At 36.7% G+C, this 24,290-nt stretch overlaps 1 protein-coding gene across 6 annotated transcripts in view; it reads left to right on the forward strand.

The window, feature by feature from the left end:
* The window catches only part of PPP3CA (protein phosphatase 3 catalytic subunit alpha), a 330,028-nt gene that overhangs the window by 134,968 nt on the left and 170,770 nt on the right, over positions 1–24,290 (forward strand). For all 6 annotated transcript variants that reach the window (XM_050791104.1, XM_050791105.1, XM_050791110.1 and 3 more), the window contains one exon: positions 22,582–22,782. In XM_050791104.1, the coding sequence (XP_050647061.1) occupies positions 22,582–22,782 (201 nt within the window). The remainder of the gene's footprint in view (positions 1–22,581; positions 22,783–24,290) is intronic.

Below are 24,290 nucleotides of genomic sequence, written 5' to 3' on the forward strand. Positions count from 1 at the left end.
GTTACTATTTTTCCTTACAGGGTACAATGTTGAAATAATATTTTTCAATGATAAATCATATATAATGCTGTGTAATTTTATTGATTATGATATAATCTTTCCTTTGCATTCATATGTAGGTCAGCCAAAAAAAATTAGTCTCAAAAAGCACCATAATTTTTAGATTCTTCTACTAGATATTAAATCTTGGTGTAAACATTTGAGATTTAGGGACTTTCTCTTTTAATTAAGCCAGATAGTTGTTTAATACAAGATGTTCCAAATTTGGTAATGATGCCTTCTGTCGTCTGCTGAATATGTCTTACTTCTCATCACTCCTTAGTGCCTTTGTTGAGCTTTGGATACAACTTTAATTTTAAACTGATCACATTGTTTCTAAACCTTTGCTAGATGGCATTCATCTTTATACTATATGGTAAAATATATCACATTGAAAATAGATTAGTAGTGTTTTAAAATAAATTTACAATTATATCAGCAATATATTTGTTCTGGAGCCATTTGCATTAGCTTCATTAAATTAGAAATTTTTAAAATGCTTACATGATGAAAACAACTGAAGGTTACTTTTATTTATTTAGAAGGGACATTAGGATTAGAATGGTCACCAGGTCCTTGTCTCTGGTACACATAATTGAACTTTCTTTCCCTTCATTTAGTTTTTTTTCTGTACCAGAGGAAGGAAAATGCTTTCGCTGTAACAAATTAAGAATAAGTTACATTTTGCTTACTTGGTAACTGGATTGTTAATAGGTAATTAAGTTGAAAAGAAAAAAAATGGAAAACTTTCACTTGATTCCTTTTCTAATACTAGAAGTGAGGAATTGGGAAGAAATCAATATAATGCATGTAATTAAAACATTCTGTGGTTTTGGTAAAAACCTCATTTAGTTACATGCAAATATTAGAGAAATCTATTTATATTCTCTTATATTTTACTTAATGCCTTTTGGCTAGCTGAATAGTTTCTGTTTTAATTTCATGGCAATTTGCATTTATTTTTAAGACTTTCAAAACAAATTCTCTTTTTAGCTTGAACGCACATACTACATTTGGTAAATCTAATATATAACACTGTGAATTACTGATGTTAATTATAAATATTATTATTGTAAATATTGCATTTGGTAGAAATGAATTTCCTTCAATGTCCACTCAATTCAGAGAATATATACCAGACAAAATCTCAGGAAAGGACATGAGGGTTTTCTTAACAAAGAGGTACATAGCTATACTATTACACCTTAAGGATGAAAATGTTTGATTATTGCTATTAGAGTAAATAGTGTTTCCCTAACATTCTTCTCTTACATTTCGGCTAAATAATTATATTAATTTAAATGAAAATGAGGTAAATGACTTGGAGGAAATTTGACCTGGCTAATTATAGGCATGTGTCTAATCAGTGTCAATGATTTTGGATGTCTCTGTAGTCAGAGTTTATCAAAATAAGATTTTCATAACAAAATTTAGCCCTTTGCATTTGATCACTGATTATTTCAGTGAGATCTCCCAGTTGATTTTGGTGGCTAGTTATATCATTAAATCTATATAAATGACTCCTCAGAACACATTGGCTTGAAAAAGGGAGCTTTTACAGATTATGGGAGGAGTTAGTTTCATTATTGAGTTTTGAGTTTTGTCTAATAGGTAGAAATTGAACTTCCTCCCTGGAGACAACGTCAGTGCAGAAAGCCAGCATGTCTTATTGTATGGAGGTCATTGTTATTGCTCTTGATCTTTTTTTTCTGGTAAATCACAACTCAGGGAGCTGCTATATGTTTCTGATTTTGCTCTCACTTTCTGAAGTCTCATAATGATAATGGTAAATGTTTATTGACCGCTTAGTACATGTCAGGCATTGTTTTAAGTTTTTATATGATATGTTATTATTATTAATCCTCACAACCACTTTGTGCTATCATTATGCCCATTTTACAGATGAGGGCACTCAGGCATACTGGGATTAAATAAATTACCCAACTGCCCAGTCCTAGTAGGTATTAGGAAAAGGATTTGAATACACATAATGGGTGTCTTAGAGCCTTGGGGCAAGCACAACTTTGTAACCCAGATTTCTTCAATCTTGGCCCCCCAAAATAAGGAATAAAACTCTTACTTGAGAGTAAAAGTCCATTGTAATTAATTTGAGTAAACATTTAAATGACTGATAATCTTGGTTATCCGTGGCGGGCCTATGAGTACAGATTGAGACTGTCTAACAGTAGGTGTGGAAGTGGAGGGAAGATGGGAGTGCCTGCAGCTGTGGCAACCCTGTGACTGTCAAAAATGAAAGATTTTATTTTCTTTGCTTGGAATTCTTCAATTTCCTTCTTCCCTAAGTAGATGTGTTAGAAAAATAACAAACGCCTTTGATAACCTACAGTTTACAGGCATTTTCAGATTAATATAGTGAGCTTTAGTGGAGAGGGCATGGCATCTGGAGTCAAGACTCTAGGATTATGTCGTGGCTCTGCCCACAAGCTGTGTTATTTTTACCATTTAATGTGAACTTCTTTTCTTCACTCTCTTAATCTATAAAACCAACACTGTGATACCTATTACATAGGGTTATTCTGAAGACTGAATGAAATCATACATATGAAAATGTGTTAAAAATGTAAAGCATATGTGGGTAGTGTCTTATGGTTGTTGAGTTTTTTTTAAGTTGAAAACGTCATATTCATAAAAGAGCTCTTTGTTCCAAATGATAGCATTTCTTATGCCCTGTAAAGCAGTCAAGTTAAGTCTGCTAGATCAGTTTTATACTGAAATTAAATATTGGGAATTTACTTATCCAACATTGGTTTGAAGATACCTAATACCATTTAGTAATCTTCAAATCAGATTTGACTTAAACTGGTATTATATGACTGCAGTCACATACTATTAAGAAAACACTGTGTGTATTATAGGTTAAAAGATGTTAACTTTTATTGCATGGTCATACACTGTTTCATAGTATGGTGTACATACGACTTAATACAAATCAGGAATAAGCAAATTTTTAACTTTTTTGAAACTGATGAACAAGTGTAGTATGTCCTTTCCTTAAAAAACTCTCATATTTATGACTGTGATTAAAATTTCTGGCCAGTTTTACTGCTGGTATCTGTTATAGAATATTAATGTTTGCATGAACTAACTCACTGTGTCAAAATGATTAGCTTTTTGTTTATAGTGTACTTTCTGAAGACATACTTTAAGATGTGTCAGGAGGACTCAGTTTTATAGGAAAAATGTTGGGAAATGAGGCATGATTGATCATCCTCTAAGACACCAGCCAGACATACAGATTATTGAGATCGCTAAGAAAACTTGCCGTAAATAAATAAATTTAACCATTTATAACATAGATGTTTTGGAGCTCCTCCTCACCCAGATTTTTTTTTTTTTAATAAAACATCTATTAACCCAAAATTACAATTGGGAAATGCTGCTGTATATATAAATATTCTTGGAAAAGCCCAGTAGTTTTTTTTTTTTTTTTTTTTTTAATACTTTAAGTTCTAGGGTACATGTGCACAACGTGTACATATGTATACATGTGCCATGTTGGCGTGCTGCACCCATTAACTCGTCATTTACATTAGGTATATCTCCTAATGCTATCCCACCCCCTCCCCCCTCCCCACAATAGGACCCAGTGTGTGATGTTCCCCTTCCTGTGTCCAAGTGATCTCATTGTTCAGTTCCCACCTATGAGTGAGAACATGCGGTACTTGGTTTTCTGTTCTTGTGATAGTTTGCTGAGAATGATGGTTTCCAGCTACATCCAGGTACCTACAAAGGACACAAACTTATCCTTTTTGATGGCTGCATAGTATTCCATGGTGTATATGTGCCACATTTTCTTAATCCAGTCTGTCATGATGGACATTTGGGTTGATTCCAAGTCTTTGCTATTGTGAATAGTGCCACAATAAACAAACATATATGTTTATGTTTATTTTTATGTTTATTGTGAATAGTGCCACAATAGTGCCACAATAAACATAAACATACGTGTGCATGTGTCTTTATAGCAGCATGTCACCACCAGGGCAGGCCTGGTGGTGACAAAATCTCAAAGCATTTGCTTGTCTGTAAAGGATTTTATTTCTCCTTCACTTATGAAACTTAGTTTGGCTGGATATGAAATTCTGGGTTGAAAATTCTTTTCTTTAAAAATGTTGAATACTGGCCCCCACTCTCTTCTGACTTGGAGAGTTTCTGCCGAGAGATCTGCTGTTAGTCTGATGGGCTTCCCTTTGTGGGTAACCCGACCTTTCTCTCTGGCTGCCCTTAACATTTTTTCCTTCATTTCAACTTTGGTGAATCTGACAATTATGTGTCTTGGAGTTGCTCTTCTCAAGGAGTATCTTAGTGGTGTTCTCTGTGTTTCCTGAATTTGAATATTGGCCTGCCTTACTAGGTTGGGGAAGTTCTCCTGGATGATATCCTGCAGAATGTTTTCCAACTTGGTTCCATTTTCCCCGTCACTTTCAGGCACACCAATCAGACGTAGATTTGGTCTTTTCACATAATCCCATATTTTTTGATGGCTTTGTTCATTTCTTTTTACTCTTTTTTCTCTACACTTCTCTTCTCGCTTCATTTCATTCATTTGATCTTCAATCGCTGATACTTTTTCTTCCAGTTGATCGAGTCGGTTACTGAAGCTTGTGCATTTGTCACGTAGTTCTCGTGTTATGGTTTTCATCTCTATTAGTTCTTGTAAGGTCTTCTCTGCATTGATTATTCTAGTTATCCATTCATCCATTCCTTTTTCAAGGTTTTTAGTTTCTTTGCGCTGGTTATGTAGTTCCTCCTTGAGCTCTGAGAAGTTTGATCGACTGAAGCCTTCTTCTCTCAACTCGTCAAAGTCATTCTCCATCCAGCTTTGTTCCATTGCTGGCGATGAGCTGCGTTCCTTTGGAGGGGGAGATGCGCTCTGATTTTTTGAATTTCCAGCTTTTCTGCACTGCTTTTTCCCCATCTTTGTGGTTTTATCTGCCTTTGGTCTTTGATGATGGTGACGTGCTGATGGGGTTTTGGTGTGGGTGTCCTTTCTGTTTGTTAGTTTTCCTTCTAACCGTCAGGATCCTCAGCTGTAGGTCTGTTGGAGTTTGCTTGAGGTCTCCAGACCCTGTTTGCCTGGGTATCAGCAGCGGAGGCTGCAGAAGATAGAATATTGCTGAATGGCGAGTGTTGCTGTCTGATTCTTGCTCTGAAAGCTTCGTCTTAGGGGTGTACCCCGCCATGTGAGGTGTGAGGTGTCGGTCTACACCTAGTGGGGGATGTCTCCCAGTTAGGCTACTCAGGGGTCAGGGACCCACTTGAGCAGGCAGTCTCTCCGTTCTCAGATCTCAACCTCCGTGCTGGGAGATCCACTGCTCTCTTCAAAGCTGTCAGACAGGGGCATTTACCTCTGCCGAGGTTTCTGCTGCTTTTTGTTTAGCTATGCCCTGTCCCCAGAGTGGGAGTCTACAGAGGCCGGCCGGCCTCCTTGAGCTGTGGTGTGCTGTGGTGTGCTCCACCCAATTTGTGCTTCCCGGTGGCTTTGTTTACCTACTTAAGCCTCAGCAATGGCGGGTGCCCCTCCCCCAGCCTTGCTGCCACCTTGCAGTTAGATCTCAGACTGCTGTGCTAGCAATGCGGGAGGCTCCGTGGGCGTGGGACCCTCTGGGCCAGTTGTGGTTTATAATCTCCTGGTGCATCGTTTGCTAAGACCCTTGGTAAAGCGCAGTATTAGGGTGGGAGTTACCCGATTTTCCAGGTGTTGTGTGTCTCAATTTCCTTTGGCTAGGCAAAGGAATTCCCTTCCCCCTTGCGCTTCCCAGGTGAGGCGATGCCTCACCCTGCTTCAGGTCTTGCTGGTCAGGCTGCACCCGCAGACTAGCACCAACTGTCCGACACGCCCCAGTGAGATGAACTCAGTACCTCAGTTGAAAATGCGGAAATCACCTGTCTTCTGTGTCGCTCACACTGGGAGCTGGAGGCTGGAGCTGTTCCTATTTGGCCATCTTGGGTGCGCCCCCCCAGTAGTTTTTTTAATTGCTGCTTTGAGCCTTCCACTAAAGACACATTATACTCATAATAATAATTCTCCTATTTGCCCATGATAATGAATAAAATTCTTGTTTAGACAATGACCTTTAGGCCATCTTTTTTATTATTTTTCTCCCTTCAGCTTTTAAATTTAGGGGTACATGTGCAGGATGTGCAGGTTTGTTACATAGGTAAACGTGTGCCATGGTGGTTTGTTGCACAGATCATCCCATCACCTGGGTATTAAGCCCAGGGTCCGTTAGCTATTCTTCCTGATGCTCTCCCTCCCCCAACACCCTCCTTGACAAACCCCAGTGTGTGTTGTTCCCCCCACATTTATCCATGTGTTCTCATCATTCAGCTCCTACTTTATAAGTGAGAACATATGCTCTTTGGTTTTCTGTTCCTGTGTTAGTTTGCTGAGGATAATTGCTTCCAACTCCAACCATGTTCCTGCAAAGGACATGGTCTCGTTCTTGAGGCTGTCTTTGTCAGTTGCCAGATAAGTACCATTCTGTTAGACCAATTAGATGGTATAAGCATTTACTTAATACTTAGGGCTTTTGTGATATATATAATACTTAGAGGTTTTGTGATGTGTATATATATATATAAAATGAGAGTTTTCAAGTATACCCCAAAATGCAGGCATATGGAATAAAAGAAATCCTGTAGGAATTCACTTAAATAGAATAATGACAAATAATTAAAAATTTATAAGTTAAGCAAATTTGAGTTCATACTTCACACCAAGTATTGCACAAAGCACTTTTGCAAGTGTGTTCTCATTTAATCCTTTCAGTAGCTTCTTGAGTAGTTATTACATCTCCATTCTACAGGTGATGAAACTGGTTTCTTAAAAATTTTCTCAAGGACACACAACTATTAAAGCTATTATGTGAAGATAGGCAATTAGATAATTCAAAACTAATAGCCATGACACTTTGTTGCATGTAGAGCTCAGTTTCTTCTCTGTGTTGCTGGAAATTCTCAACAGCAGGTTAACTAACATGCTTTTTAAAGAGTAAAGGCAGAGGAGGCACATTTTAAACAAAATCATAGGCCAGTCTGAGAGGGGACAGCTAGCATTGGTGGGAAGAATTTATTTTGTGTAGAACCTAAGCTCAGTGTTCATATATGGAAATACTTTGAAGGACTCATTTATCTCTGGATCAACTCATCAAAAATTAAATTGAAACAAAGAAACATGTACCTTTTACAAGCTGATTACTGAACCAGTTGTTCCTTGTAACATTTTGGTCTCTTTTAAGGCTGGGAGCAATTAAATTAAGAAGACAGAAGAGCCAGATAAGATACTCAAGGAGCAAACTGTGCATGCAGAATAAACATTATTGCATTTAGAAAATTATGTGGTGAGATGTGAATCATACACCAGTAAATCACTGGACAAATGTTTTTTGAATGTTTTCTGTGTCCATCGCTCTGGGTTGGGAATAGTGAACTCAAAAGTAAAGAGCATGATTCAGGGAAATCTGGAGAACTGGATGTGTACTTCGGGTTCTGCCCTTAATTACCTTTGGATCATTGGATGAGTCAGTTATCTACAGAGAGGGGATAGCAAGAGTTAAAAGCACAGCTCCATAGCAGGGGTCTGATGTGAGCCCTGACTTCCCCTACTTATTTGCTGTGCAATCTTAGCAAAGTCATTTCATTTTTTGTACCTGGGTTTTGGAATATAAAAAGTAGAATAACAGTACCCAAATCACAAGACTGTTGTGAAGATTCAATGAAGTAAATCTGTGAGAGAATTGACTACATCTCAGATACTGTTCTAAACAATATGTATGTATATAAATTATTTATATAACATTTTATTATTTCATTGTTACAATCACTACTCTTACTCTCTTTGAGCCTCAGTTTCTTGAACTAGAAAATTAGAATGTGAAATTGGATGATATTTAAGAACATAACTACAGATGTGTAAACTTTTTTTGAACTTAGCAGAGAACTTGTCTAATGATTTGTAGGTTGCTTTGTAAGAGTAAAGTTAATACTGGCAGCAAATGTTTTATGTTTTAAAGACAAAGAAATAAACACAAAACAAAGTAAAGAACACTGTATTTTGGTAATCAAAATATAGTTTTATTAAGTATTTAGTACTCAACGATGTGGTGGATTTGGATGGAGAGCAGGCTTTGTGTGTTTTAAGAAGTTGTGCTATTTGAATAGGGATGATTAGGATGTGTGGCCAAGAAGGTAAAGCAAGGTAGTTGTTAATCATAAGGAAAACTTATGAAGTATGTATTGTGCTGGTAATGGGCCAAACACCTTACAAATATTAGTTTGTTTAATCTTCAGTGGTCCCAGCACCTTACAAATATTAATTCGTTTAATCTTCAGCTATAGCATAGAGCAATTAAATTATGTGCTCAAGATGATATGGTTTACCTAGGCAGTCTGGCTTCTGAATTCATACTTTTAACTCCTTTACCTTACTGTCTCTGAAAAGCTTGAAGAAATGTTTGAAATTGCCTGAAATACTTGGGGTACTGAGTAATTGGTTATAGTCAGACCATAGAGTTTGAGGATCGGGTGGATTAAGGTGAGATAACTGGGAACTTGGAAAAATAGTCTGGTCATTATCACAATAATCCAGACAGGGTAATTGAGGAACTAGACTATATGGTTACTATGGTAATGGTGAGGAAGACTTTTTGGAGTGGGCCTTAGCCTCTTTGGGTCACGGACTCTTTTGAGAATCTATTAAATTGTGGCCTTTCTTCTCAGAAATTTGTGCAACACATAAAGTTGCGATGAAATTTCAACAATCTCCTAAGCCCTCTATTTGGTGATTTATTCAACTTTACTTTTCCTTTTTTGTAATAATTAGTTTTCTAAAGTTCTGTAATTTTTCTTTACTTTGTATTTGTTTTGTGTTCTATGTGTTTTCTTTTAATAATATTTTAAAATATTTCACTTTCTTTGGATACCTGTTCTTCAGTCACTAACAAAATCTAATTTTGGTGGGTTATTGATGACTTACTCAACATATCCCTAATTATTGCAGTAACATTTTCTGTATTTTTCTTTCTTTGTTGCTTGAGTACAAAAGTGATGGTAGACCTTGTGGCCAATATATAGGCTGTCTTTCCAGTGATCCACATCATTCTTTGTCTATTCATATACATTTCTTATTTGTATAGAAGCATCTGGAATAGGAAAATTATGTGCATAAATAAAATACATCAGTCTTACATTCAAAATATACTTTGAATGGCTTCTTGTCGTGAATCTGATCCAAAATTTTGTCTTTGCTTCTAGGACGTACTGTTTTGTCTCTTGAGCATGGAGATCCCCAGGGTAATTACAGTCTAGTGGTAAGGGAGTTCAGAAGAGGTGGGGTGACTGGTTATTGTTTGTTTTGTTTATCATTTGGTGTGAGAGTAATAATTGGGTCCCCCTCGGCTATATAGGGAGTAAGTATTGCCAGTACCTTTGGGAAATTGCTCTAGTAAAACTCACATGCTGTTTAGGATTTTGCTTTTTAAAAAAATGCAATGTAACTTGGCAGTTTGGTTAGTTGAACTCAAATTTATATTCCTCAAGTCATAAAAAATTGTTTATTTTCTCCTTATTTCTTTGATTATTCTTGAACTTTTATTGCATTTTGGACTGTTAAAATCTCTATTATGGAAGTATAAATTATTTCTAATAATAATTACAAATATAAATATTCTCAAAAATCATGAGCTATTGAAATTGCTTTTGAAGAATAACAATATCAGAAAAGCAATTGTAGAAGTTTCTGTATTTTCTGCCTTTGTATTTATAAAGGAAAGTTGCTTTTACATAGTTTCCATTTATGTAATAAGTAGAATGGGAGATTTTTCTTTTTCCAGTACGTAATGAATGCATGTATCATACATATCATAAAAAAAAACCGATGTAAAGAGTATTAGCAAATCAAAGAATATTTTGTTTCATTATGAATTATTGAATTCACTCTTTTGGGAATGAGAACCTTCTCCTGATTTGAATTATATTCCAAAAAGAATTGACAGTGTATATAAACCTTCAATTATATGCTGTAGACAAGGAATGATATATTTCACTGAAATCACGTAAGACATATATCTTTTAAAATTATTTACAATTCTGTTTAAAGATAGTATATTGAAATTGTATTATACCTTTCTCTTCCTCTGTAATAGAGAGCGTTGTCTAGGTATCTGTAATAGAAGATATTTGTGAAATGTGGAATATTTGTGAAATGTGGAATGTATACCATCACGGATATTCCCTGATGTTCCTTAGGACTGTCATGAAATATAGAACTGTATACATGCACACTCAATTATGCCATGCTAGCATCCCTTTATATTAAGTGTGCTGAGAATGGTTCCATTCCTCGCCTGTGGAATAAAGGACATGAATTTTTGGTGAGGTTTTTCACCATTGCTCTAGGTGTGGAACTGCACTGTGGTTGTTAAAGACAACGGGAACCAAAAAGCTCTGAATAAATGGAGAATTATTATGGATCAAGGGACTTCAAAACAAAATACCACTCCATTGTTGAAGTAGCACACACTGTTACATCATCTATTTGTGCATGTGTGTGTGTGATCACTTTTCACCGAACATGTCCTATATCTTACATTTATATTAACCTGTTAGTAATTCTACATTTAATCATGATTATTTCTTGAGTGAGAATTTTAAGCCAATGAGTGATTTTAAATTATGTGATAATAAAAAGTAGTGTATTTCTAGTCTGCTCATTGTGACTTCCGAACATGAAACTTGAATGAAGGCACAGCGCTGCCTAAATAACTGCCCATCATGCCTGAATGAGTGTGTTTAATCTGGATAGTGAAAAACTTATGGAACTGAAGCTTTTTGGATGCTTTGAGGAACCAAAATAATATATCATGGGAATTAACATGATTCTATTTGCCATTGTAGATGTGCTTAGGCTGTGTTAGATACTCTAGTTATTAACAACTTTTTTTTCTTCTTCTTTTTTTTTGTTTGGATGGAGTCTTGCTCTGTCACCCAGCCTGGAGTACAGTGGCATGATCTCGGCTCACTGCAACCTCTGCCTCCTGGGTTCAAGCGATTCTCCTGCCTCAGCCTCCCAAGTATCTGGGATTACAGGCGCCTGCCACCATATCCAGCTGATTTTTGTATTTTTAGTAGAGACGGGGTTTCACCATGTTGGCCAGGCTGGTCTTGAACTTCTGACCTCAAGTGATCTGCCTGCCTCAGCCTCCCAAAGTGCTGGGATTACAGGTGTGAACCACTGCGTCCGGCCTAGTTTTTAGCTATTCTTAACAGCTGAATTTCTCAATAAATTTTTCATTTGTGTCTACTAGTAAGATTTGGATTCACTTTGGTAGCCTGTCATGCAGACACTATAAAGAGGGGAAAAGAGGCCTTTGTCCCCCTGAACTACTTCTGACTCTTGAGTTGCTGAGAAAGTGTTAGTCTGTTAAGTCTTGGATATTGCAAGTTTAGCAATTAAAAATGCCTTTAATTGAGTCATACTTCAATAAATGTGTATTAATAACATTCTTATAAACTAGGAAAATGTTCCTTTAAAGGAAATATTTGAACTGCTTTCTGAAATTCCATGTGATGGTGTTTTAGGATCTTAGCAGTGGGGCACTGTTGTACTGATGTAACATTATTTTTATTGTTACTGGGTTAATTTTACATCATAAATAACAACAGATTTATCTGTGACCCTGCATTCACATGTGCAATTAAAATAATTTAGTTTTTCAAAATGTTTGCAATTTTTTTTTTCTTGTCCGTTTTCAGTTTTCTATTCTGTTGCTCACTTTTGATCACATCTGTCTGTTTACTCTTTGATATGGGCCCCCAGCTTCCACCACACAATGTGGCATCCATGGTCTCTTTACTCTAATGGCTATTTAAAAGACATTTACATTTACTAACTGAAGGTTTCAGTGTTCTGTTGTTTTGGCTATTGACTATCATTTTGTAATTACATACTTTTAGATCTGAACAAGGCCATTTTACTTTCTATTCCCTCTTCTTAGACTGCTTCTAGTACCACAGAAGTATTAAATAAATTGTGAGTGAGATGGAGAAAAGACAATCCTTTCTTACATTGACTCAGAAGCACATATCAAATGCCAGAGCACTGGACTAGACACTCAATGGGACTTGATTGTTAATCCTTCTACTTAATTATTCTGTTTTTGAGTAGTGATCATTGATTGACTCATTGGTTGGAAGGAGATTTGATGTTACCTGTACATTTGCAACTGGCATTGTAATTCCAGCAATCTGTTTCCTTAATTACTTGAAAGTTTCTTTTATGCACAAAATTTACCTTACATATGGGTGGAAATTACCTCCCAAGAGTGGTTCTTTTTGGAGGAAAGGAATGCAGTCTGTCATAGCTTTATTATAAAATTGTTCATTTTCCTTTTGCTGGATTAAACAATGCATGTTTGATAATTAAACCAAAATTGACAAGTTCATTTTGAAGATAAATGAAACAATTGCAAATGAAGTTTGAGAGAATAGTATTGTAGGTGGTAGTCATTAAGACATTCCAATTTTTAAATAGATGTATGAAGATTATGATTTGGGGAGTGAACATTAGAGGTGCAGACAGTTGGAACTTCCTGCATGCTTCTGTGTTATTCAGACGAGTAAGTGGTTCTTAGAAATGGTGGACCACAGATAGTGGATGAGAACAGGTCTGGTCGTCAGAATGAAGCAAACAGTGTAGGCATTACTGAAACATAGAAAGACATAGGGGGCCTGATGTTTTGCTGCAACGTGCTCTAGAGCCTACTTGGACTAGGGCGTATTGAGCCAGAGCAGGTGGGAATTACATGCAAACCTGGGAATTTAGCTCCTGCTCTTGGCTCTCTGGAAGATGACTGTCAGGCAAAATATTTTGATCTTTGCTTCACTGTGGTCACAGATATAAGATGCTATATACTCGATTTATTATTTTTTAATGGATCACCTTTTATATGCAAAAGTGGTTAACATTCTTAAATTGTCACTTAAGACTTACATTATTTGGTATCATTTGGGACATATGTTTGCCATTTTATTAAGACCCTTTGAAAGAAGAGAAGGCCTATTCATTAAATAAAATGATTTTGATGCCTATAGGTGTTTTAACCACAGAGGATGGGGATGGTAGGTGGGCATATGGACATGGAAAATGTGTAGGCCCATAGAGTTGAATGAAGAGGGTAAAAGGAACAAGTTATATGTGGGCATAGATGTTTTGTTTTTTCCCTATCAACTTACCAGTTTAGGATTGAGGACTAAGAAGGCAAGTACTGTATTTTGTAAGGTTTATTAATACAAAGGTTTCTAAAGTTTATAGTGATTAAAAAACTTCTGTCAAATAGTTCAACTCAATAGGTCAAGTCCTTCCTTATATTTCATGTCTTACTTAGGCTGTTGAGTTGAGGATTTCTAAGTGGTAAAATGTACCTGGATTCATGTACCCCAGAACTTAATTATAAATAAATAAATAAATTTTTAAAAATGTACCTGGATTAAATAAAGTTTCAGAATCCCTGGGTACTCCTCATTTCTAAGGAATAATTATCATGTTCAAAGGGACTGGCTCACTTGAAATAAATTCATCTAGTCTTAAAGTATCTATCCTTGTTTGTTTCTTGATTTTCTTATTCTCCCGTGGCAGTTTTCTCTGGAGAAGACAGCAAATGTTCAAGTCCAAAAAATAAATGTATAAATAAAAGCCTCTCTCTTTAAATTCATCCCAGCGAGGAGAATTTCATGCATTACTTTAGTTTGCTATTCTGAGGATTAGTATAAACATCATTTGCTGAAAATATTGTTGTAATAATTTCATCTAGTACAGAGATCCAAGATTGTGGGGGGTACCTCTTGGTGTAACTGAATGTGTGTGTGTATATGTGTGTGTATATATATATATATGTATGAAATTTTAAAAACCATTATAGAGTAGACTCATATAAAACAACAATTCTTCAATTATATATTTAAATTTTTTAAGTATTTGACTTAAACATGTAAATTGACATTTAATATTTAACTACAATTCTAAGTTTAATGTAAACATTAGATAGCATATATTTCAAAATCAGTAAATATAATTTTTATTTTATCATGCCCATGTATGATAATTTGTGATTGGCATTGTCCATGTGTCAATCACTGGACTTGTGTGTATAACTTTAAAATTTTGAACAACATTAAAAAAAAATCAGGGCCAGTTGGTGTGGCTCATACCAATAATCCCAGCACTTTGGGAGGCTAAGACAAGAGAATTGCTTGAGCCTCAGAGTTTAAGACAAGCCTAGGTAACATAATGATACCTTATCTCTACAAAAAGTTAAAAAATTAGTCAGCTGTGGTGGCATGGTACCTGTGGTCCCAGCTACTCAGGAGACTGAGATGGGAGGATTGGTTGAGCTCAGGAGGTTGACTGAGGTGGGACGATTGCTTGAGCCCAGGAGGCTGAGGCTGTAGTGAGCTGTGTTTGCATCAACCACTGCCCTCCAGCATGGGCAACAGAGGGAGACCCTGTCTAAAAAAAAAATCAACTTTTATTTAAACTTATCAATTATGCTGAAATATTTTGAAACCATTAAAATAACTTTTGTCAAATACTATTCAATGTTGAATCATTATTACATAATTCATTATATAAGCCATTTGCAATTGTAATGAAGCAAGCAAAATATCAAAAATTAAAGTAGTTTTGTGATAGAACTTCTCAAAATATCAAAAATTAGTTTTGTGATAGAACTTCTCAAGACTGCATGCTGAGGAAGTTGTGGACTGTCACTCATTTCTGTGTCCTTGAATCCTTAGACTCAAGAATATGTGGTGAAAAGGAGCACACGAAAATCTGTACATGGGAAGGAGAAAGAATAGATACACATAAATAAGTATATTTAAATATATATATGTAAACATTTAAAAACTTTTGAAATTTGGATAATAATAGAAGCTCTGTACTGCTCAGGTACTTATTTTCTCTAATTAATTTTTAATCCCTTGTAGTTGAGGAATATATATACACACACACACACACACACATATATATATGTATATATATATTTTTTTAATCCTGAGATGGAGTCTTGCTCTGTCGCCCAGGCTGGACTGCTATGGTGCAATCTCGGCTCACTGGAACCTCTGCCTCCTGGGTTTAGGTGATTCTCCTGCCTCAGCATCCTGAGTAGCTGGGACTACAGGCACGTGCTATCACACTCAGCTAATTTTTGTATTTTTCGTAGAGACAGGGTTTTACCATGTTGGCCAGGATGGTCATGATTTCTTGACCTCGTGATCAGCCCACCTTGGCCTCCCAAAGTGTTGGTATTACCGGCGTGAGCCACCATGCCTGGCTGAGGAATAATTCATCTAATTAGTCTGATCTTTATTAAATAATTGCTTGTAGCACATTTCAGATTTAATCTCAAAAAGTACTGGGTATAATATATATTCTGTAAGCCTGAGGAAAAAAAAGAATGTTTATTTCAGTAAGTGCTTTGAGCACCATAATGCCCTTTGATTAACACGTTGATATGTTACATAAGATACTATTTTGCTATATTTATATGTGAACATTCAGTGAGCATTCAAATGAGGTATTCAATCTGCTAGTAAAATGATCAAGACACATACTGTATCTAGCAGTTGAATACATTTGAAGGCTCAGGACTGGTATGATAGTATTTAGAGGAGGTGAGTAAGGAGGTTTCTGACAAGGACAGAAGAAGTCATCATAGCAGCAGGAAAAAACAACAGTAAATTAATAAATTATATCTTTATTTATAGATCTATGAAAAAATCATTTTTAAAAATTTTAATTGAGACTGGATTTTTCTGTTCGCAAGCCTGATATTTAACCACACTTGAGATGGCCATGTGTATTTTTATTTGAAGGGAATTAATATCTATAATAAAAGCCAAAGACTTTCAAACATGCAAGTGATGAGTGTCTGCAGGAGTAGCATAAGTAGAACCCTAATAAATATGTTCTTACGATTCTTCTTAGGGGCTAGCTGTGGTTAATTTTTAGCTCTCTCTTCCAGACAACATGTTTTGTATATCTTTGCATCCAGAATATCCATTCTGTGCATAAATAAACACATATCCCCCATACTGATATATATTTTTTCATCCAGGAGAATATAAGTTAAACCTAATTGCTCGATGTTAGAACCCAAATAAAATTCAGTGAAAAGTCCTTAGTACTTACATATCTCTTTACTCTTTGTTCAGAAGTAGAATCAGATTTCACATATTTTGGTGATGGAACTGCTTTTTATATTTCAACTGGCATATATTTTACAATAGACATATTCTATTTTTTCATAACTTAAAAACAGAACTTCTTCTCTTGGAGTCATCTAAAAAATTAAATATTTATTATGTACTTTAAACAAGAGAAACGTGCAACTGGATCAAAGAGTTTCTAAGAATTCAGCCATAACCTTAGGGTAGAGAGACACAATTTTTTCTTAGTACTTACATTTTTTTTCTCATTGTCTTTAAACTTGTTCTTTAGTTTTGCAGTTTAACACTTTGCCAACTATCTCAAGCAAAACCTGATAATTATACCACCTGGTAAGCTCTTCAGAGCTTGGGTTGGCTTATGTTTGTTATCTGTGGTCCATTTCTTCCTGCTCCTCTCACTGCCTAGCATGGGATACAATGCATAGTTGGTGCGTAATAGGTGCTGCTGATTGATTAATTGATATAGTTTGATTAGCACAGAGGACTGTGACATACACAAATATCCACAAGGGAATAGATGGTGTTCCAGTCTAAGGAGGTCAGGCCAGAAAGTGTTTTAAGCTGTGTCTGACATGTGATATGCTTAAGCTGTTCTCCTAACATGTGCTGACGTAAGTATCTTTGACAGTCCTTGTTCAGACAGTTGCCACATGAAATATGGGATAAGAGCTGTTCCTGTACATGTCCGGATTACAGAGAGGGATGAAATAAATGTGTCTGGACTTGCAAAGACATTGCATCTGTTGTGGTTGATTGACTGGTGTGGAGGGAAAATTGACTTGTTTAGAGGGAAAATTAAAGTGCCCAGCATTTTGTATGCCTTTACTTATGGTATAGATCAGTGGATCTCAATCTGGACTTCATATTTGTGTAACCTGGGATTAGGTAAAAATAGGCCAATGCCCTGGCCCTACCCTAAACCAGTTAAATCAGAATCTCTAGACATAGGGCATGGGCATCATCTTTTAAAAAAGCAATTCTCAGTGTGCAACCACTTTTGACATAGGTTGAGGTTTTGTAGAAATTGAACCAAGTTGAGAAAGAAGAAACGCTAAGAAATTTAATTTCCACTCACCTTGTTCTCATTTACTTAGAAGGATGCAGGGTCTAGAATACCACTGTCCAGTAAAAGGAAGCTAGGTATGCAATTTCAAATGCTCTAGTAAACATATTTTTTAAAAGTAAAAAGAAATAGTTGGAATTAATTTTAGTAACAAATTTTATTTAGCCCACTATGTTCTAAATATTATTATTTCAACATAAAATCAATATTAAAATATGAATGTTTAACTTTTTAAAATACTGTATCAAGTCTTCTAAATACGATGCTTACTGTGGATTTGCAACATATTTCAGTTTGGCGTAGCTATTTTTTGAGTATACAACAGCCATATGTGACTAGTTAGTACAATATTTTGTAAATATAGAGGGTAAAGTGCTGGAATTGAAATCAGGAGACCTTAATGTTAGTGTTAGTTTGGCCAGCTAGTGACTAATCCTTTGATGTTGGATGATTCATTCATCCTCTTTCTGGACTTCACTTTCCTTTTATTTAGTATGAGGGGGTCAGTCTTGACTGAGAGTTTTCTAGTTTTGCTCCAGAGAGCAGCAGGATTGTGTCAGCACTCCTTAGTAGCCATCTTCGAGGAGAAAGGAGGCACGCTGCTTTAGTCTCTTTCTCTTTTGGATATACTTACGTTTCCTGGCATAATTTTGTTTGAGGGGGGAGAAAAGAAGCAAAATAAAGGCTCAAAAGATCACTAGGCTAAATATTCTCTTGAATCTTTTCTGTCAGCATTTATAGGACTACTCCAGGTAGAGCTGAAGCAGTAGGTAGCCTGTTCCTGATACTTAAAAATATTCATTGGCATATTTTTATACATCCCAGGTTACATGGATGTGAAGTCCAGATTGAGATCTACTGATTGATACCATACCATCAATGATACCATTGATACCATAAATAAAGGCATACAAAATGCCAAACATTTTCATTCTTTCCCTGAAACAGGCTCCACACCAGTGAATCAATCATGACAGATGCAATGTCTTTGCAAATTCACTGGATTTAGAAGGCTTGATACAGTATTTTACAAAGTTACATATCCCACTAGTATTGTCACTGAGAATCTTCCAGTCAAGGTGTGACCATGGCAATGACCCTCAGATGTTTCCTATTAAACAGTGTAATCCCTTCAGTAGTGGCTTAAGTGACTCAGATTTGAGAAGTAGAAATCCCAGATACCTGGAACTATCCCAGAGTGATAACAGATCACGTATGCTACTGAACACATATTTGTGGTCTAAAATTAACCTATCCTCAAACTTGGAAAGTGATCCCTGGATCTTTCTGAGATGTAGTTCCCATAGTCAGCCAGACTGAGGGCTAGGATTACTCTGGCTGCAGGGTTTTTTTGACTTGAAATGTGTTTCTCTCTGGTAAATGTATAGTTGACAACAACTTTAATAATAGTTATATAGATGCCAATATTGGATGCATATGCGTTTGGTTCATAGGTAGACTAGTAACCTTTCTCCATATCAGATAGATAAACTCTCTGCTGGAAACAGCAGATAGAAAAAGAAACAATTTCATGTCATTGACCCTTGAAAATCAGTCTCTGCCGGATTTCCACTGTCAATGACATGAGAACATAATCCTAGCCCAATATGTTGTTTGCCTTTAAAGCCTTCTGTGATGTTTTCTGTTAGGAGTCAGTCAAGCACTTACATTTCCCAGATTTTATCTACTTTGCTGTTTTATTAATTTGAGGGGAAAAAGTGGCATTGGGTGGGAATTGTGAAGTAGTGAAAGCTGAGAAGGTTTCTAGCTTCTCAGAAGATATGCTTCTTGATTGATTAGAAGCTCATCCTGAGTAGGATGCTTCTAAGACGTCTTAGCACTATATTCTGTGCTTACAGGCAGTTACAAAAAAATTGATTTGCAAAGAACCAGCCCAAATATCAACAGCTGTTGCTGAATTTTTACTAATGTGCACAAACATCATTTCTCTAGTCCTGGCCTGCTCATGTATCAATGAAAGCAACTTGTTGTGGACTCAAAGCAAAGGAAGGAAGGGGAAATCCAGTTTTGTTATATTAAGTGTAGCAACTTTCACAATGCATTAATTAAATAAATGTTTCCAAGCTGATTGGATTCTTTGGTCTAAATAGTTTTTGCTCATTATTTGGCACAGGTCTTCATGTAGGATTCTAGGTGAACAGAAAAAGCAAATAAATGTGACCTTTGTAAGGCTGGTATGTTTTTTATGAAGCCAAAAGGTGCACAAATACACAAATATTAGCCCAGTCTTATTTTTGTCCTAGAAAACTTTTCACTGGCGACATCTCTGTGTTCAGTCTTTGGCATCATTACTGCCCATCTTGGTTCCCTGCAGGCTCTGCCATCTGTTTAACTGGTAGAGGGCCCCATCTCATCAGGATCTCTTCCATCCAATTGGAAATAGAGCCATCTGATGGGCGTTTTTCCTCTCCTTTCTCACCCCTGTTTATTTGGAACCAGCTCCAGTATCTCAGAGCAGGTGGCTTTACCTTAGCCAGTTGCCTTAGGATTAGCAATTACTGGAAGGTAAAAGATCTGCAGTGGAGGGTGGAGCATCTGTTATTGCAGTGGTCTTGGCCTTGGAGGGAGTCTAGGGACTTGGAGAAAGACTAATTCATGAAGGTGAGGCGCTTCCTGGGGTGCTCTCCTGTTGCCTCTCACCTTCGTAAATGCTTTGGCACTTTCAGGTTGAATTCTTTGATCTATCTTAAGTTTAATCAGGCCAGCAAGTGCATGTGTGGCAGAGACCCACTGCTTTTATCTGCCTGACAATATATTAGCCTCCTTTCCTTCTGTGCACCTGTGATTCTTGCCTGACGGTTATGCAGAGCCACTTAAACCTTCACTGTTGCCTAAAACACCTTGGGAAATCATTTTTTAAAAATTCAGCTGTTGCCCTTACCACAAGCATCCTTTTGAAGTTTACCCCTTTCTAGCCCCCAGCCCATATCTTCACTCATGGTCTATAGCCTGAGGAATTTTGAGGAGTTGCCAGGTAAGATATTTTCTAATCTCAAAATGTATATAAAGACCTGTGTAAAGAAATGTGGCTGTTGAAAAACATCTCCGTGTTTTCTTAACAAGCATACTCTATCAGTCAAGCAAGGAAAAGCAGGGAGGGCAGAGAAAAAAAAATAGAATAACCTCCAAATGCCTCAAATTTAATGACCTAATTTCCTCTTTTTCTCTCCTCCTTGTTTAATCTTCAGATTTCTTTTATTATTTACTATTCTTTGGGATTATACAATTCGTCTTTTGTTCTTGTATTATGTATCTATTGTACTATAAGCTACTCAAAGTAACTTTTGGAAAATAAAAGTATTTGTGAGAAATAAATACCTCTCAGAATTAGAATTTCATAAGAAGTGATTTATTAATCATTTTTACTTACTAAGCATTATCGAGTACTTTCTGGGAAATAGTGTAGTTTATTTATTGCAGGTATTCTGGCATCAGACTGCTGGGGTTTAAACTCACTGAGTTATACACATAAATCACTAGATAATTATCTTGGGCAAGGTGCTTAATATTTTTGAGCCTCAGGTTTCTCCTGCACAGTAATGTTATGGCAGCTAAATAAGTTTATATATAAACACATGTATGTACGCCCTACTCATCTTACACTTTTATTGTTGTTTTTGATTTTATTACCTAAACGATGCCTGGCATAAAATAAATACTCTACAAATATTAGCTACTACTGTGACTATTTACTGTGGTTAGTATAACAATCCTCAGATAGATGTAATCCTCACTTCACAGGTGAGGTAACTGGAGCCAAAGAAGGTTATTTAACTTGCTCAAGGTCATAAGCTGGGGAGTGTGCAGAGTGCAAGGTTCACACCCAGGTTTGTCTGACCACAAAAGCCTCCTGCTCACCCAACGAATCTGCCACGACTGCCTCAATCTGACAGCATAGTGAAATAGATGTGGCTGGATTGTCCAGAAAATCATCCTTGCATCCATCTGTACAAGTTCATTTCCCAGTTTTTCTTTTCTTTTAAATAGTTATAATTTCACTCAGGATTATAAACCTATGCCATTAGATTACACAAAATGTTTTGGCATAGGTCTCCTGTAAGTCTTGCTTCCTTGAGAGACACTTTTAGGAAAGGAGAGGGCCAAGTTTATTCCGTAACATCAAGTGCTTTTCCTGAGAGAGGAGCCATCTAATGGAGATGCTGTATGTCTGTTTCATAACGGGCATGGCACATGAAAGATACATGGGATGAAGTTTATGCTCCTTGCTAGATACTTCTAATATCTGGCAGGGATGAGTTGTCCAGTGAATGAACCATCATGTGAAACAGATAAATAATGAGTCTTTAAATGGCTTATTGGCCATTTGTTGAAAATTTAACCTTTGTGATACCATCTCTGACCATAGACCTTTGGAAGCAGGGCAAGCTAGAGGAGTTTAGTGAATGTCCTCTGGCTGAATGAGTGAATGAATGTACTCACAAACGTAGAGGAAGGCAGTAGCTACAAGAGAGCTTCTTGCTGTTAAGAAGATGTGAGTGAGTGGAAGAGAGAATGATTGCTTCCAAGCCTAAGCAATCATTGGACTTTGTCATTGTGTCATTTTTTAAAATACCTGTGTCTCCTCCCTGACAACCTGACCCTTCACTTTTAAGGAGGTCCCTTCAGTAGGAGCATACACACTCACCTGCAAATCCTGATTTCCTTATCAGTATTCAGTGCACTTTTGCCTTTTTCCTTTCAGATTCCTGCTGTTTTCTTAAACAGTGAGTAGATCAGTTATCTCAGATGCGACTCTAGTTAGAGCAGCAAATCTGGTTGGATAGATCTTTTCCCATGCCTCTAATCCCAGTAGAGGAGCCCGTTTTCTAGTGGAGACCCATCTTTGCACAAGTTGGTTATGGTTGGATATATAGGAACAATTTTCTTTCACAAAGTTGATTATTGTTGAACTGAAAACTTATTTTCATTCCTTTTCTTTTTAACTCAATCAGGATATTATAGATGCAAGAGATAGTACTGGATGAACAAGAACTATCAATTTTGTTTAAGCAAGCACATTATATCTAGAATCAAAGAAAGGATGCAGTTCTTAATTTTTGATAGATAGCCCTTGATCATATTTTAATTCAGCCACCGTAAAAATACTATATTAGGTGGTTTGTGATGAGGATGGATATTTGGTGGTTATTATTGAATTGTTTGTTGTTGAGTTTTGGCTAATATCATAATTGGACCTTTTTTTCTTTCAGCTGTTCCATTTCCTCCAAGTCACCGGCTTACAGCAAAAGAAGTGTTTGATAATGATGGAAAACCTCGTGTGGATATCTTAAAGGCACATCTTATGAAGGAGGGAAGACTGGAAGAGAGTGTTGCATTGAGAATAATAACAGAGGGTGCATCAATTCTTCGACAGGAAAAAAACTTGCTGGATATTGATGCGCCAGTCACAGGTAAGTCCTGAGGAGGGAGATTGCCCATTCGCATACACATTTTGTTGTTTATAGCATCAAATCAAAAGTCCTAGTTACCACTGAGTCTTCAAATACCTTACTCATCATAATCTTTTACTGTCAAATCTATACATTAGAGGAGTAAGTATATTATACATATATACACATATTTTCATGTGTTAAATATCTGTAAGATTGCAATGCTCTAAGAAGTGGCATGCGACTTAGAGATGATGATGATTTCTGAAGTGATACTTTAAGAAGTCATATTGTTTGTAAGTAGAAATACTAAGTGGCATAAAGAACACAGGATATTCATTGGGAAAGATTAGACAAAGTATCCCAAGACTTCCACAATGGTTGAGTAAGAGTCTAAGTTAAAACAGTAGTTTTCAAAGTGTGATCCCCAGACTGATAGTGTCATCATCACCATTTGAAACTTGTTAAAATATGCATTCCCAGGCCCCACTCCGGCCTACTGAATCAGATTACCTGGGGTGAGACCCAACAATCTGTGTCTTATCCAGCCCTATGTGTGATTCTGATGCACATTAAAGTTTGAGAACCACTGAACTTTCAGAAGGAGGACACTTTTTTTTCTCTTTTGCCCATAGCATTTTGTCCCAACAAAATAACATGGTTTTTTGTTTTTTTTTTGAGACAGAGTTTTGCTCTTGTCGCCAGACTGGAGTGCAATGGCACGATCTCAGCTCACTGCAATCTCCGCCTCCTGGGTTCAAGCAATTCTCCTGCTTCAGCCTCCTGAGTAGCTGGGATTACAGACACCTGCCATCATGCCTGCCTAGTTTTTGTATTTTTGTAGAGATGGTGTACTACTTTGGCCAGGCTGGTCTTGAACTCCTGACCTCAGGTGATCTGCCCGGCTCAGCCTCCCAAAGTGCTGGGATTACAGGTGTAAGCCACCACTCCCGGCCTTTTTTTGGTTTGTGTGTTTGTTTTGGTTTTGTTACTTCTTATGATCAGATACATATTTTGTGTAAGTGTGCTTCTCTTAGGCCATAAAAATGAAATATCGTCAAAAAATTGTGTATGGGCTGGACATGACGGCTCACGCCTATAATCCCAGCACTTTGGGAGGCCGAGAAGGATGGATCCCTTGAGGTCAGGAGTTTGAGACCAGCCTGGCCAACATAGTAAAATTACATCTCTACTAAAATTACAAAAATTAGCTGGGTGTGGTGGTGGGCACCTATAATCCCAACTACTTGGGTGGCTGAGGCAGGAGAATCTCTTGAACTTGGGAGGCAGAGGTTGCAGTGAGCTGAGATTGTGCCCCTGCACTCCAGCCTGGGCGACAGAGTGAGACTCCATTTCGAAAAAAGAAAACAACAATTGTATAGTATACAGCTTCTAATACTAGAGACGTTGGATCTACTCTTTATGGAGTTTGCTTAATTTGCAAGTTTTCATTTTTGAAGAAGCTAAAAATATTTTCCTCTTAAATATTATTCTGATTTAGACATAGAATATTGTTCTTTTTGATATAA

The sequence above is a fragment of the Macaca thibetana genome, chromosome 5 (genome assembly GCF_024542745.1).
Source record: "Macaca thibetana thibetana isolate TM-01 chromosome 5, ASM2454274v1, whole genome shotgun sequence".
NCBI classification, from domain to species: Eukaryota; Metazoa; Chordata; class Mammalia; order Primates; family Cercopithecidae; genus Macaca; species Macaca thibetana.